The sequence below is a fragment of the Mus caroli genome, chromosome 8, assembly GCF_900094665.2.
Source record: "Mus caroli chromosome 8, CAROLI_EIJ_v1.1, whole genome shotgun sequence".
In the NCBI taxonomy this organism is placed as follows: domain Eukaryota; kingdom Metazoa; phylum Chordata; class Mammalia; order Rodentia; family Muridae; genus Mus; species Mus caroli.
The window spans coordinates 101,958,109-101,974,634 of NC_034577.1; the positions used below are offsets into that span (position 1 = coordinate 101,958,109).

General features: G+C 48.9%; 2 protein-coding genes across 3 annotated transcripts in view; one reads left to right on the forward strand and one right to left on the reverse strand.

The window, feature by feature from the left end:
- Positions 1–10,332, forward strand: part of Cog4 (component of oligomeric golgi complex 4) — a 35,226-nt gene extending 24,894 nt beyond the window's left edge. The window contains exons 13-19 of the mRNA XM_021170183.1: positions 2,064–2,126; positions 7,181–7,297; positions 7,812–7,904; positions 8,750–8,833; positions 9,030–9,131; positions 9,493–9,621; positions 9,839–10,332. Coding sequence (XP_021025842.1) covers positions 2,064–2,126; positions 7,181–7,297; positions 7,812–7,904; positions 8,750–8,833; positions 9,030–9,131; positions 9,493–9,621; positions 9,839–9,973 — 723 coding nt within the window. The 3' untranslated portion in view covers positions 9,974–10,332. The remainder of the gene's footprint in view (positions 1–2,063; positions 2,127–7,180; positions 7,298–7,811; positions 7,905–8,749; positions 8,834–9,029; positions 9,132–9,492; positions 9,622–9,838) is intronic.
- Positions 10,333–10,565: 233 nt separating this feature from the next.
- Fcsk (fucose kinase) overlaps positions 10,566–16,526 on the reverse strand; it is a 20,998-nt gene continuing 15,037 nt past the window's right edge. The window contains exons 16-24 of one of the 2 annotated variants that reach the window (XM_021170630.1): positions 15,773–15,983; positions 15,464–15,630; positions 15,160–15,381; positions 14,652–14,795; positions 14,405–14,524; positions 12,125–12,312; positions 11,936–12,035; positions 11,328–11,551; positions 10,566–11,186 (exon numbers count right to left, since the gene is read on the reverse strand). In XM_021170630.1, coding sequence (XP_021026289.1) covers positions 11,067–11,186; positions 11,328–11,551; positions 11,936–12,035; positions 12,125–12,312; positions 14,405–14,524; positions 14,652–14,795; positions 15,160–15,381; positions 15,464–15,630; positions 15,773–15,983 — 1,496 coding nt within the window. In that variant the 3' untranslated portion in view covers positions 10,566–11,066. The remainder of the gene's footprint in view (positions 11,187–11,327; positions 11,552–11,935; positions 12,036–12,124; positions 12,313–14,404; positions 14,525–14,651; positions 14,796–15,159; positions 15,382–15,463; positions 15,631–15,772; positions 15,984–16,526) is intronic. The other variant, XM_029480363.1, reaches the window with a different exon arrangement.

The following is a 16,526-nucleotide window of genomic DNA, read 5'->3' on the forward strand; positions in this document are numbered from 1 at the left end:
GGATAGTGGTAAGGGACCACATAAGTGCTAAGAACTAAACAGGGGTCCTCTGCAAGCATAACGGACAGTCTGTTAACTGCTGGGCCACCTTGGCCCCACACTTGCTGGTTTTGTGGAAGAAGGTTGTCCTCCTAGTGTCAGCATGGATGGTGACTAACAACCATCTGTAACTCCAGTGCCAGGGGTTCCAATGCCTGCACTCTCTGCCTCCACACCAGACATATACATGTCTACATACACAACTAAAAGAAAAATTCTGGCTAGGCGTTGGTGGAGCACGCCTTTAATCCCAGCACTCGGGAGGCAGAGGCAGGCGGATTTCTGAGTTCGAGGCCAGCCTGGTCTACAGAGTGAGTGCCAGGACAGCCAGGGNTGAGTTCGAGGCCAGCCTGGTCTACAGAGTGAGTGCCAGGACAGCCAGGGCTACACAGAGAAACCCTGTCTCGAAAAACCAAAAAAAAAAAGAAAAGAAAAGAAAAGAAAAGAAAAGAAAAGAAAAAGAAAAATTCTGCCAGGCATGGTGGCATAAGCCTATAATTCTAGTCCTTGGGAGGTAGAGGCAGTGAGTTTGAGGCCAGCCAGGACTATATAAGACTGCCTTAAGGAGGGGAAGGGAAGGGAAGCCTGGGCTAGACCTTTGTGGCACAATAAGTAACTTACTCAGCATGGCCTGCATTTGATCCTTAGCACCACAGGTGGGAAGAAAGGGAGCTGAGGAGAGGCTGATAAAGTGCTGAGGTGTTCCTATCAGTTACAGTGCATGGAACATGAGCATTATAGCTTTGTAAATTCAGTTCAACCATGGAACCTTCCTGAGTAACTCAAACCAAAGATGCCTTCCTCCAGATGGTCATAGTTGTCCCTTGTCACTTTTGTTCCCATTTTTTAAAGATGATTTCATGTAGTCAGCCTCAATTCACTATACAACCAAAATTGACTTTGAATTTCTGATTTTCATGCCTTTGCCTCCTGAATACTAGAATTATGTGAGCCCTACCATATCTGGTTCCTACAGTTCTAGGAATCAAACCCAGGGTTATTATATCTCCGTAAGCACCCCACCAACCCAGTCCCATCCCTTTACTGCTTTGTCCCCAGGAGTAGTGGGGTGTGAGTGTGTGTGTGTGTGTGTGTGTGTGTGTGAGAGAGAGAGAGAGAGAGAGAGAGAGAGAGAGAGAGAGAGAGAGATTAAATGCACATGGGAAAGTGGGAAAGGAGTGTGTGTGTGCCTTTCATTGAGAGTGCAGAATTGGATCAATTGGATCTCAGAGCCCTGGAGCTGTAGTTAAAGGCACTGGAGGTGCTGAGATGCAGACTCTAGACCTCTTGATCATGCAGTACGCTCTCTTAACTGCTGAGGTGGCTCTCCAATCCCTATACTGCTTTTACAACTATTCTCAGAGACACGTGAGTCACGAAAGGAGGAGCCCTTAGTCCACAGTAGGGACTCATGGATTCTAATTCCTACTCTAGTGTTTGTGAGCTTTTCGCTGTGAATTTGTTTCCATCCCTGTTTTATTTTTTATCATAATGTTTATCAATCACTACCTGACTTACATCATAAGTATCAGGGGCAGGAGGCTGGGCCAGGGCTAGTGCTAAGAATTCAGTCCAGGGTTTTGCTCTTGCTAAGCACACATAACCATCACTAAAGTATAGTGCCTGCTATAAAGGGGGTACATGTTGCCTGTTTTGCTGCAGTGGGTTTTTTTTAAACCCTTCGGTATATGTTTGCAATCCTTACCATGGCCTGGCACTTTAGAGTCCAGGACTTACCACATACCTGTTTGCCTGAAATGTTCTTGGTCTATAAGTAATACGGAGCCTGGGTTGTAATACTTCTGCAGTCACCATGGCTTTTCTGCTTTGGTATAGGGAACAGGAGAAAGCTTGAGCCTGGCTCACCATTCTGAGCCAAGATCTGAGCATCCTGCCTACTAACAGAGGTGTAGGCTTCCCTCAGGCTGCAGACTCACGCATGCACTTCTCTGATGGTGTTGGAGTGGGCAGCGAGCCTGGCGAGCAGGAAATAACCGTGACATTCCTTCTCCATCATCTTCCAGGTGACTCTGAACAACGTGGAAGTCTGCAGTGAGAACATCTCAACTCTGAAGAAGACTCTGGAGGTACTCGGGGAATTGTCCATCAGTCAGCTTTCCTTATTTTATGTACGAGTACTCTCTCTCATGCACGTGGTGTCCACCTCCATGCCAGAAGAAAACGGCAGATCCCTGTATAGATGGTTGTGAGCCATCATGTGGTTGGTGGGAATTGAGCTCAGGACCTCTGGGAGAGCACGCAGTACTCTTAACCACTGACTCATCTCTCCAGCCCTGTCTTATCAGCTTTTCATAGATTAGAGCCACTCTTGTTGGAAAAAAAGGCATCAGATAACTGTCCTGAAGTGAACATTGTCTGACAGAGCCATACTGGTAGAAGCTCAGAGGTGATTGGCAACATAGCAAGAGGTCTGTGGACTTGCTGGGGAAATTCTAGCCCACGAGATGGAAGATCTTTCAGTACATTCGACCACAACCATGGCCGAGTCCTTCATTCTCTGTTCTATACAGAGATACAGATCTCCTTCCTGCCCTGCTGAGGATTTGTTGGGTGCTCTCATGAAACACAGTTGAGTATGCTTTATAAAAATACTTTTTTTTAAAAAAGCTTAGAGAGGCGCCTCAGCAGTTAAGTGTACTTCCTACTCTTCCAGAGCACCCATGCAATCACTCAGCTCCTGTAACTCCAATTTCTTTTTTTTTTTTTTTTTGGTTTTTCGAGACAGGGTTTCTCTGTATAGCCCTGGCTGTCCTGGAACTCACTTTGTAGACCAGGCTGGCCTCGAACTCAGAAATCCGCCTGCCTCTGCCTCCCAAGTGCTGGGATTAAAGGCGTGCGCCACCACCGCCCGGCGTAACTCCAATTTCTGAGCATCCAACACACTCTTCTGGCTTTTGTGGGCACGCGAACACACGCACATGCACACACACACACACACACACACACACACACACACACACACGAGCGCGCATGCGGCTTACATCCACCTAGAAACATATACATACACATTTTTTTTGTTTGTTGTTTTGTTTTTTCGAGACAGGATTTCTCTGTATAGCCCTGACTGTCCTGGAACTCACTTTGTAGACCAGGCTGGCCTCGAACTCAGAAATCCACCTGCCTCTGCCTCCCAAGTGCTGGGATTAAAGGCGTGCACCACCATCTCCCAGCACATAATTTTTTAGAATTATGACAAAGCCTTCTATAAATAACATTAAGTATGGTTTGTCAAACACTGCATAAAACCAGCTGCTGTCTTTTTTAGAGATTTGTTTTTATTATTCTTAATTATGTGTTTATGGAGTTAGGAAGGTGTATGCATAAGTGTAGATGCTCTCACAGACCAGAGGTGTGAGGTCCCAGAGCTGAATTTACAGATGGTTGTGAGCTGCCCATGGGGTGCTGGGAACTGAACTCAGGTCCTCTGGAAGAGCAAGAAGTGCTCTTAACCACTGAGCCATCCCTGTAGTCCCTGCTGTCATTCTTAGAGAGGGCTGCAGAGCATAATAGAAATTTTTTGAGCCTTAAAGTCAGATATTAGTATGTTCAAATCTCCACAAGACCTCTAACCAGTTAAGTGGCTGTAGGCAAGTTCTGTTTTAAGTTTCCTTAGCCTCAGTTGTGAAACAGAGATAATGACCTCTTCCTTACGTTGTCATGAAATGAATATCCAGTTGATACAAGAGAAGTATGTGCTATCGGTAAATAACAGAGCAAACATTGTGAAGTGTCAAAGTGAGGTCCTAGTTTCGTCTCCCCCCCACACTCAGAACAGAGGAAGCTAGGATCCTGTCCCTCGGTGGACACTGACAAGAGGATACTTTAAAGCAGAGGCAATTAAGGGCTGCCTGTACAAACTGGTGTGACCTTGGGGCTAGGCAAACAGCCTCTTAGCTAATGGGGTTCCTGAAGGAGGCTGTGAGAAAACAGCAAGACATGGGCCAAGTTAGGAATGTATACCCAAGCCGGGCGTGGTGGCACACGCCTTTAATCCCAGTGCTTGGGAGGGAGAGGCAGGTGGATTTCTGAGTTCGAGGCCAACCTGGTCTACAGAGTGAGTTCCAGGACAGCCAGGGCTACACAGAGAAACCCTGTCTCGAAAATATACAAACAGCAGTGTCTCTTGTACAATAAATGATTGAGTGGGATTAAAAGGGTGTGCTACCACTCTATCTCTAAACCCCCTGAGTTCTAACACTTTAGATCGTATCCTTAGGATCAGCCTAGGTTTGAAAAAAAATTTCATGAAATGATCGAAAATCATAACCTAGCCAGCAGAATGGGCCATATGAGGGAAAAGACAGACAATAGCTATAAATAAATAAACAAACAGTAATTCCCATAAGTAAGATTTTATTTCACAGATGCTGTCTCAGCCCCACCACCAGTACTTTGCAATAAGCAGGTCCAGTGGGCTGATGATGTGACAGCGAAAAGGCTGAGTGAGGAAATGGCTGTGGGGATGGGGTCTTCTCCCAGTGCCTCTGCACTCACATTGATGCTATTGTAGAAAACACAGCTCCAGCTTTGTAAGGAATAACACAAGAAATGATGTAGGCAGCTGTTGACAACCCAGACACCCGAGTACCGAGCAGGCCACCCTGCAGGAACAAACGCCCTAGGAGTCGGACACCTTAGTCAGAATCTAGCTACATAGTCTACTGTGATGCTGTTAGCAGATTATTAACTCCAGTTTCCTCACTTGTGCCTCAAGGATAATGATAATACTGTTTCATAGGGCAAGCATTCTTGTTTTGTTTTTAAGTTCAAAGTTATTTATAATCTGCTTCTAAATATGTAACTCGTGGGTGTGCAAGTGTTTTAAAGGAGAGCAAGTACCCTATTTACTTAGTTAGTGTTTTACAGGAACAGGGTTTCTCTGTGTAGCTCTGGCTGTCCAACCTATCTCTTCCTCCTAAGTGCTGGGATTAAAGCCATGCATACCTGGCCTAGGAATTTAAATAAATAATAAAAGCAAAATGTTAGCCTAGGCCTTAGCTAGCCCAGAGTAAGCACCTGAGACCACGCTCATTCCCTGTTGAGAGCGAGACTAACAAAGGATGGTTCCTGGGTTTTTAAGAGACAGGGTTTCTCTGTGTAGCTCAGTTGTCCTACAACTCACTCTAGACCAGGCTGGCCTTGAACTCATATTCACCTGCCTCTGCCTCTCTAATCCTGGCTTTAAAGGCTTGTGCCACCACTGCCTAGATGGGCTTTGTTGTTGTTGTTTTTAATTTACTTCCTTATTTATTGTTAGGTATGTGCATGATAGAGAGACAGGACATGCATGCCACAACACACATGGATGTTAAAGGACAAATTTCTGGAGTCAGTTCTCCCTTTCTGTGTGTTTCCTTTCTGTGTGTTTTCTAGGGATTAAACACTGGACTTACTTGGCAAATACCCTTACCTGCAGATCTGTCTCATCAGACTCATAAGACCAAGTTTTGATTTAAACAGAAACTGTGAAGCCATAGGCAGTATATCCCAGTGCCTACTATGTACCAGGCTAAGCACTTTGTGTATTGTCTCACACAACTCATCTGTCAAGGGAACAGGATTCCATGTTCCTTCTTTTTTTGTTTTGTTGTTGTTGTTGTTGATGATGTTTTTTTTGTTTTGTTTTTTTTGTTGTTGTTTTTTTTTGTTTTTTGTTTTTTTTGAGACAGGGTTTCTCTGTGCAGTCCTGGCTGTCCTGGAACTCACTCTGTAGACCAGGCTGGCCTCAAACTCAGAAATCCNAGTCCTGGCTGTCCTGGAACTCACTCTGTAGACCAGGCTGGCCTCAAACTCAGAAATCCACCTGCCTCTGCCTCCCAAGTGCTGGGATCACAGGCGTGCGCCACTGCCCGGCTCCATGTTCCTTCTTATTTTTCAGTTTTGAGACAGGATCTTACTATGCAGCCCTGGCTGGCCTGAAACAGAGATCCTCCTGCTTGCCTCTTGAGTGCTGGGGTTAAAGGTGTACTATACTGTAACCTGGCAGTGGTGGGGCTTGGAAGGCAGGAGGATGGATCTATGAGTTCCAGGACAGTAAAGACTACACAGAGAAAACCTATCGTGGGGAGAGGGAGGTATGCTGTGGCTGATCTATGCTACTTTGTGGGTTCTTTTTCCTACCCTTTATCTTCCCACCCCCACTTTTCACATTCTATCTCAAGATAAGAGAGAAGGAAGGATAGAGGGGAGAGAGAGAGAGAAAGAGAGAGCTGTGAATCTAATTTCTTTCTCATATCTTCTTTGAGCACAACTACTAACAAACCACAACAAATCCTCCTCTCCTGAACAATCTCCAACTCCTACCTATTGGGGCTCTAGCATTTATACCCTCTGAAAAATTCCAAGACTTTGAAATGTCACACGATCGCAGAAACTATCTGCAGCTGGCAAAACCACACCTTTGCTAGAGCAGGAGGCAAATCCTACCCAGCTGCTTCAGACAGTCCAGAGCAGCCAGATACCCCACACATGGAATTGATATGAAAATACTTTGTTATCGTTCTGTGTTTTTAAAGAAACCAAAATTCCACAATTGTCACCACAGTATGTATCTGTTCTCATAGAAAGGAAACTGACACTCAGCAACTGAACTGTTTGCCTGAAGTCATTTAAGAAATACATGACTCAGGCCTGGAGAGATGGCTCAGAGGTTAAGAGCACTGACTACTCTTCCAAAGGTCCTGAGTTCAAATCCCAGCAACCACATGGTGGTCCACAACCATCTGTAATGAGATCTGACGCCTTCTTCTGGTGTGTCTGAAGACAGCTACAGTCTTGAATTCAATTCCCAGCAACCACATGGTGGCTCACAACCATCTGTACGGCTATAGTGTACTCACATACATAAAATAAACAAATACATAAAATAAATCTTAATAAAAAAGAAGAAATATATAACTGAACCAGGACTCAAACCTAGAAATGTTAGCCTTAAATGTATAAAAAAGAAATTGTGCCATATGTTTTATTCTCTTCCTCAGACACTGGTGTCAAAAATTGAAAAGGGAGTGAGAGCAAAGTAGAGAACCTCCAGTATACAAATCTCAGAGGACAGTCTAGCACACCTCTCTGCCCCTGCTCACATGGACAGTCAGTTTCTAAAGCTGTGTTTTCCCCCTAGAGTGACTGCACCAAGCTCTTCAGTCAGGGCATTGGAGGGGAACAGGCCCAGGCCAAGTTTGACAGCTGCCTTTCTGACTTAGCTGCTGTGTCCAACAAATTTCGAGACCTCTTGCAGGTAAGCCTGAGTTCCGGCTGCTGCCCTGATGCTCTGAGAAGACTGTTAGCTGACTTAGCATGGATTCGCTGTGTGCAGGAAACGAGGAGAAGAGAGGGCAAGGGCAAAGCAGCCAGCCACTAAAGGCATGCACATCCCTTGGAACTAAAGGGCCCACTGCTCTTTTTATCATGTGTTACATGAACAAGCTAGCATCTGTTCCTTTAGAATCTCTTCTTGGCCCCAAGATGACGAGAGACCTCAGAAAGATGTCCAGAGGAGTTGGACCACATGGTTCAATGATACTTGACTGTAGCCACAGGCACTGCCCTGAATGAGGCATTATGAAATCCTTTTGAGATTTGCTAAGACAGTCTCAGTACCTCATCTCTGGACCTGAATCTGCACAGATCTAGAAAGGGGCACATTCCTGTCATGGCCTTCACTATGGGACCCTCAGCTGCAGGAGTACAAAGAGGGCTGGAAGATCAGGTAGGAGGTGGAGCATGTGTCTGACGTCTCTGTCCTGTTGCAGGAAGGGTTGGCAGAGCTCAACAGTTCAGCAGTCAAGCCGCAGGTGCAGCCTTGGATCAACACTTTTCTCTCAGTCTCGCACAGCATCGAGGAGGTCAGCCTGGCCACAGCAGTCATCAAAAGCAGACTGGACCTTTAGTGCTGGCAGCCCACCTCCATCCCATCTAAGATTAGACTCCTCCCAGAAAGCAGCTTGTGGTCCTAAGAATGGCTCAGAGACATGTGAAGAGACCTGCCTTCTTGTGACTCTTCTAATACTGAGGCACATTTTGCCCCATCTATCATAGACCTAGGATTATTTTGATTTTTTGAGATAGAGTTTCTCTACGTAGCCCAGGCTAGCCTTGAACTCACAGAGCTCTGCCTGCCTCTGTCCCCTAAGTGCTCTGCCACCACACCCAACCATATAAGAGCTTTATCCTCCCAGCCTAGCCTTGCCCCAGTGTCTGAGCCACTCCTGCAGCCCAGAACTGTTCCTTAGCTCGACGTAAGACCCTGGGATATGGTCCAGCCTGGGACTAAAGCTGGCTTTCTAAATTTGGTTAGGAGTTTTATTTGTTTGGGTTTTGGTTTTAAATGGGGGTTTTGTTTTGTTTTGTTTTTTGGAGGCAGGGTTTCTCTTTGTAGCCCTGGGTGTCCTGGAATTTACTCTGTAGACCAGGCTGACCTCAGACTAACAGAGATCCCCCTGCCTCTGCCTTCTGAGTGCTGGGATAAAAGGTGTGCACCACCACTGCCTGGCTGAAAGGGAGATAATTTTATTTATTTTTGTTTTATTAGGCAAGTGTCTCATCTCCCTACGTAACCAAGGCTGACATCAAACTTAGGGCAGCCTTGCCCATGCAGGCTGATTTTACCTAAGTTGGCAGAGGAGAGATGAGGGTAAGTGGCACTTCTTAGAAAAAGGCCCTGACAACCCCCACTTGCTTCTCACAATAGGAAGAATTTAACGACTATGAGGCCAATGACCCCTGGGTACAGCAGTTCATCCTCAACCTGGAACAGCAGATGGCAGAGTTCAAGGTGAGGGTCTGTGGAGTTCCCATAATGCCCTCACCAGCATCCCGTGGCCTGCCACTCTTGCTGTAAATCCAAAGGCCATGCTGAGTGGCAGCCCGTGGAGGCACTGCCTCTTTATGTAACTGTCTCACTGGAAGACTCTCAGTATTAAAGGCAGAGGAGCTTGACGGGACTCCTCCTGACACAAGCTTTTGTGCAGGCCAGCCTGTCCCCAGTCATCTATGACAGCCTAACCGGCCTCATGACCAGCCTTGTTGCTGTTGAACTGGAAAAAGTGGTTCTGAAATCCACCTTCAACAGGGTAAGTTCCAAGGAACATGTGCCTACAGCTTTCTCCTAGTAGTCATGCCATCCCAGAATTCATATTCCCTTTGCCACCAGCACACCCTGCTAATCTAGGCCCTGCTCTGGCTGGCCCTCCCTTCCTCCCTTTCGTTGTTGTTAACATTTATTTGGTAGAAAGCACATGCCAGTGTGCATGTGGACAACCTGTAGCTGTTTTAGTTCTCCATGTGGGTTCTGGGAATCAGACTCAGACCATCGGGATTGGTGGCAAGTACCTCTGCTGAGCCATCTCCTCAGCCTTTGCCTCCCAGTTCTGAGGGAGGGCCACTGAATTCTGCTTCATCATGGGGTTAGGCTTCATGTTCATTCTCCTGTAGCTGGGCGGTCTGCAGTTTGACAAGGAACTCCGGTCACTCATTGCTTACCTTACCACTGTGACAACCTGGACCATCCGAGACAAGTTCGCCCGCCTCTCCCAGATGGCTACGATCCTTAATCTAGAGCGGGTATGTGACTCCCTCAGCCCACCCTAGGAAAGTGACTGGAAAGAGTCCATCGCCAAGTTTCGAGCCCCCTGCTCCCTTACTTGCAAGCAGCATAGTTCTACAAGGCACCCCCTTCTTACATGTCCCTTCCTACATGTCCCTGCCTTGTCTCAGTAAAGCCCAGGAACTGCTGTCAGAATAGACCAACCTCTGCTGACTAGTTTACTCTTCCCCACAGGTGACTGAGATACTAGATTACTGGGGTGCTAACTCTGGCCCTTTGACATGGCGCCTCACCCCTGCTGAAGTGCGACAGGTGCTGGCTCTGCGAATAGACTTCCGCAATGAGGATATCAAGAGGCTGCGCCTATAGCTGCTATGTGGCCCGCCAGACTTCAGGACCTGTTTTCTAAGCAGTTACAGCCAAAGAGCTATGCAAAACTGTCTGGCTTGGGTCAGCCAAAGGTCCAGACTACACCATTGCATGGAAACCAGGAAGCAAGGAGTGCACTCACTGCAAAGTTCTTCCCAGGAGCAGTTAAGGCTGGAGGCTAAAAGGGAGAGCTTTTCCAACAGAGAGGTGGGGACTAAGTGGACAGCATATGCCTGGCCATCTGTCACTCTCACCCGCACACTACAATACACATGCCCCTGACAGCAGAGAGGTTGGAGGCACCTAGAGACTTAATGGCAAGGCTATGATGTTCACAAATAAAGACACTACCAAGACATGCCATTGTGTTGGGTCCAGGAAGGGCTGGTTGCTTGGACAAGGCCATTCCACTAGTGGCCTGCAGTCAAGTCTCCCCCCATCTAGTCACCTAACAGCGGGAACCCTCATCCAGTTCTGGACTTCAACCCTTTCTTGGGCTTTCAGCACCAGGGCCTGGATCAATCCAGGTGTGGCAGCTTCCCACAGTACCAGAAGTAGGAATTTCTCCCAGCAAAAAACAGTTTTCTGAAGACAAACTTGAAAATTAGAATTTATTCCAAGGATGCGGGTGTTGAGAACCCACTGCCCCCCAGGTTCCTTTGACACTGTAGTGTTGGGAAGGCTTAGGTTATCAAAAGCGTGCTGTAGACTGTGGCAGGGAGTGCTTCCCTGTCATAGACCTGAGAGCACACCTCCACCCTTCCCTGCCCCTGCTGTACAATCAAAGTTGGTATGGGAATGCCTGAAAGTCTATCTTTAGAGTTGGTCTGATTGTCATCCTTTGCAGGGCCCTAGGAGGCCTATACTGGGCCATGGAATTTGTAGAGTGCACATGAGACACTGACTAAGACCCCCTTAATCCAGATGAGATAGAGGCCAAGTCTCAGCCACTGCCCGCCATGAAGCACAGTACTGTTTGCAAACACTGCCTCTTCTGTCCAAGTCTTGCTTCCTTCCTTCCTTAGCAGCAGACTTGAAGAGGTAGGTGAGGGATAGCAAAGTAGCCCCACTGAAGGGACACGCAGCTGCAGCTCTAGGTGGTGCCCGCTTCAGAGGGCCCGGCCCCACAAAGACGGGTATCGTGTCCCAGCAGCTGCAGGCTCAGGCCCTGAGGATCCACTTCCACTAGGTGGACACTGTAGTTGCCGAGGCCCTGGGTGGGACAGAAGGTGTTGAGAGCTTTAGACATTCTCAGGCCTTTTGGACTGATATGGGGCCACGAGGACCATGAGTTGGTAGGCCACAGTTGGGTATTTCACTCCAACCAACTTCCAACCCTTATACCAGCACATACCTCAGCCTTGGCCAGGACAGCTTCCAGAGTCTCTTTCTGCCGGGGTTCCTTGGTCAATAGATAGAGAAAGCCACCACCACCTGCCCCTGCCAGGCTTTGGCCATACGCATATGGGGCCAGGACATCCATCATTCGCTGCACGGCCAGCGGCTCACAGCCTGGGGCCATAAGCTTCTTCTGTTCCCAGTATGAGGTCAGGTACTGTCCCAGCAGAGGCAGGTTTCCTGGGGTTAGGAGAGGGGATGGCTTGCCTGGGCCAGATACTCAGGTGATAACTTTTGCAGAGGGAAGGGAGTGTCAAAAGACATGACTTCACCAACTGCACAAGGTTGAGGGCTACTACACAGAGCGACTAGCATGGTGCCCAGTCAGTATTCTATGGCCCCATCGTTGGGGCTTGAGCAGCCCCCACTTCCCTGCAACTCAGTCAGGGCAGAGCCTGTTCCTCCTGTTTCCTGGTAAATAGGATCAGAGGGCCATTCCCATGAGACAAGTTCTATACTGAGATAGGGCTCCACAAGGAGAAAACAAGATCCCCAAAGACCTAATGTGTGGGGTTGTGTCTGGCCTGAGACAAGAGTTACCTCTGAACGGATAAACAAGCTCACCTTGGCGGAAAGCTTCAGCGCACTTCTCGGTCTGTCGCACCAGTCTGCGGGCATTCTGTACCACAACGGGCAACCGAGCGTACCAGTTCCTCAGCACATCCTGCAGGCGGGACACGGACGGTGCCATGAGAATCGGCTCCAGCCAAGGCCAGCCAGGAGACTGCCTTCCTTAGTCAGGGCTGAGCTCACCTGCAGCAGATTCCGGGCCAATCGGGTCTTGCCAGTATAAACCAGGAGCAGGTGGTCATTGATCTTCTGGACAAAGCCCTCAGGCACAGTGATTTCCTCCACCTCCACCCTGAGGGGCAGCTGGGCCCGGGAGCGCCCCACCTTGATGCCAGGCATTAGGCCACTGACTTGGTCCTGCCAGCCACCTCCTATGAACCCAAAGTCCTGTCACTGTTGGAACCTAAGTGACCCAGCCTTGTTTCATGGCCCTGAATCTCTAACTGGAACTAGAATGGGAATACAGCTTGTCCCGGTCCCAACTCTAGCTGAGACGAGTAAGCCACGACAGCAGGCCAGTCCCAGAAAGGGACAGTTTTGTTGCAGTTCTATCACGTAATTAGAATTGGCACAAGGCACATCAGAAGTTAGACTTCCACATAATGAGTCCTTGAAAAATAAGTTCATAGAAGCAAAAGATGGCTTAGTAATTGAAAGTTCTTACTGCTTTTGCAGAAGACCAGCATGTGGTTTCCAGCACCTACATCTGGCAGCTCACAACCACCTGAAACTCCACCATGGGGGCATTAAATACCTTCTGGCCTCCATATCTCCTTATGGGTCCATGTACACATACCCATAAGGAGATACACATATAGAAAAATGTCTTTTTAAGAAAATGCACAAAACACACATATATATAAAATAAACCTAAAAATAAAAGTCAGGTAGCGGTGGCGCACACCTTTAATCCCAGCACTTGGGAGGCAGAGGCAGGCAGATTTCTGTGATCTCAAGACCAGCCTGGTCTACAGAGTGAGTTTCAGGACAGCTAGGGCTACATAGTAAGACTCTATCTTGAAAAACCCTTTGGTGTGTGTGTAGGTATGTGCACATGAACGCAGTACCCAGAGAAGGTCAGATCCCTTGAAGCTGGATTTACAGGTGGCTATGAGCTAGGAACGAACTCTCCAGCCCCTCCACCGCCTGGAGGTCACCGATTAGCTACACTGGCTGCCCACTGGGCCCTGGGAACTCTTTTTACACGCCTCCTAGTACAGGGTTTATACACGCATAATTTCACACCTAGACTTTTGTACAGGTTGGTGCTGGGGATCTAAGGTCAGGTCCTCATGTTTGCACGGCAAGCACTTTACCCACCACGATCTCTCTCTAACCTTCAGTCCCTCGGTAGTTAAGAATCTAAAGTACAGAATGAGGATGGAGAGAGAGTGCAGAAAATACCAAGAACTCGACTATACCCCTCTTCAGAGCACTCCAGTGGCTACTGATGAGTTCCTTATATGTTCCTTATATCCCATGACTTTTGAGATTAAAGACATGTTTTTGCTCATTTCGTCCCTAGGCCCCAATAGAGTTATCAATAAATGTCAGTTGACCAAATGAGCTCGAATGGTCTCAAAAGGACACTGAAAGCATAGCTAACTTTTGCTTATATACTGCCTATTATGGGATTTGGGTCAGCACAAAGGCAGGGCTTCAGAGGAACTGGAGGAGACCCTGTGGTCAGGTATTCGTGCATCTTTGAGGCAGTTTCCTTCAAACTATACCAGAGATGAGACCCCTGGGTGAACAGAACGGTCTAGGATCTAGGACCAAACAAATGCGTGGCTGCTTTACATTATGCTCAGCTTCATGCACCATAATAGCCAGAAGGCGGTCTGGTGACCAAACCACCTCAGAGTATAGTCTTAGCTGGGCCATCATTGTTCCGCCATACAGACAGCAAAGGGGCAAAAACCTTTATAGCCCAGAAAGACAAGTCCATCCCCCACTCCAAACCCAGATCTGCCTCAGTCTCTGAAGGACAGCCTGGAGTGGGTAGTCATGAGGACTACCATATGGACCACGGATACCCAATACCAAAAGGTGCAGTTGGGACTGGAGAGATGGCTCAGCAGTTAAGAGCATTTACTTTCAGAGTACCTGGTTCAGTCCCCATCACCCATAGGGTGGCTCATTTCCCCTGTTATCACCAGCAGCAAAGGATGCGGCACCCTCTTCTGCCCTCCGTGGGCCCCAGACAAGGTGCACTTACATAATCCAGGCAAACCCTCAAATCAAAAGGAGTGATAGCTTCCCGCCCTCAAGTCCAGGCCTCAAGTAGTAGGACCTTAGTTCCTTTGAGGTAAAATATTTCAAGTCAAAAAGCATCAGAAATCAAAGTGGTAAGGAAACGACAACCATTTTACGGTTATATGGCTACTGATGAATCTAGGGGAGCCCAGCCTCCAGGGTCGATAAAAAAGGCAGCGTTCACCACCAGCCTGGCCCACTGTGTACCTGTGGTGAGCACCTGCTCCAGGTGCAGCACTGCGTGGATGAGAGCCTCCGTGCCCACTGCCCGGCCTGCAGCCCGCTGCAAGGCAGCCAGGGCAGCCCCTGCCAGGATGCTGCTGGTGCCTGCAGAACACAGAGGAGGGCACCAGTCACGAGACACTTCTCTGTGCTGCACAGAGGCCAGGGACCAGGACCACAAGCAAGAGTGAAGAGTTGAGGGGAAGGGTAACAACAGGGAACCAGGGCTTACCAAGACCAGAGCCGTGCGGCAGCTCTGACCACGTGTGCAGCTCAAAGCCACCATTAAAGGAGTGTAACAACTGTTCAAGCAGAGGGAGCTCTGAATGGAGATGCACAATGCCGGCACAGATAAAGGCTGCCTTCAGCAAGGCCCCTGAGGGATGAGCACAAAGGGAGGAATTCTACTCCCAGGCCCATCTCAGCCTCACTTAACATCCAACCCCGCAATTTCCCAACCCAAGATGGAGTTCCTCTGGTAGGACAGTGCAGGCCACATCCTCAAACCATAAAAGGGCATCTAGGCTCTCTACCACAGGCAAGTGTGTTCTGCGACAGCTGGCCTAAGAATGGTAACTGTCAGCCTTTCTAGTCTTTCAGAGCTCCTCAACATACTGGCAAGCCCTAAGGTCAGCTCCCCAATAGTCTACAGTCCTCTGTGGATGGATATCCAAGGTCTGCCCCCATCCCAGCTGGCTCTGGCTGCCATCCCTCCTGGACGATGTTCTAATTGTCCTGACCTGGGGCGTGAGGTTGGCAGTAATCCCGCAGGTCATCCAGGCTCCGGCACACTATCCTCAGGGTCATCTCATCCTGCCGAGGTCCCACTGCCAGCCAGAGCTCAGGCTCCGGGATGCGGCGTGCCTTGGCCCCGATGGGCCGGCGGCCGTCCACCCGCACAGCCAGGCCCAACACTGCTCCACCAAGCTCATAGGCAATGGGCGGTGTGTCACTCCAGCCCCCTAGTGCAGTTCAACAAAGTGGTCAGAGAGCCTGCCCGCCTGACTCTGAAGAGGTTACCCATACCTAGCCCGAGGAACTGACCAGAGAAATCCACACGGGCTGGGCACTCAGTCACCACCCACTGTCCGAGTGCGGGCAGCTCCACGGGCTGGGTGGAGACGAAGTGCCGGGCCGTCATCACAGCCTGGCGGATCAGGATCTGCTCGGCCCCCTCGTAATGGCGGGCAGCTCGAACCAGCAAGGCAGGCCTGACAGGAGGGAAGATAGTCTCATGGAGCCCCGAGCTGGGAGTAGACTTGCCATGGTCAATCCGAATGTCCTGAGCATCCACTATCAGGAGATCCTTCCACAGATGGCTCCTTGACAGGTTCTAGTTTGATTCACACCCACCTGGTCAGCCACTTCTCTCTCTCCTGGGCAAGTGCCTCCACACCCCTCATCAGGTCTCCACACTCCAAGTATGAGAAAGGCTGAATCCACTCAGGGTTGGCAGCTGGCCCACTGCGCAAGCCTCCTCGGCCCTCGGCCATGTAGCCCAGCACATCTGCCACACAAGCCAGAGCCCGGGCTGCCACACCAGGATCTTCTGCCCCAGCTGCAACTGAGGGACCAGGAGTTAGGGGTTCCAGAAGAGAAGGCTCTGGCCTCTAATACTCTACCCCAGGCTCAACTGTCCCCAGATACTCTGGGCTCCTCACTGCTACGAGCTTTTGTCAAGGTGTGCCCTTGCCTGTGAATGCACCCTAGCAAAGGTTTTATTCTGCTAGCTCCAATGCAAATGCATCCCCCACTGCTGCCTGAGGCATTATTCAGGCTTGAGTCAGTGAGAAACCTCGCGGCAAACTCACTTGCTGCCAAACCTGACAACCTGAATTCAATCTCTGACACTCATATGGGGAAAGAAGAGAACAAGCTGTCTACTAATCCTACACACACACATACACGTGTATACACACACACACACACACACACTGGGTTTGGTTTGGTTTGGTTTTTCAAAAAAGAGTTAAGTATAGCCCTGGCTGTCTTAGAACTTGCTCTGTAGACCAGGCTAGCCTCAAACTCAAGTGAGATCTGCCTGCCTCTCTGCCTCCACAGTTCTGGGATTAAAGGCATGCACCACCACTACCTGGCTTAAATAAAT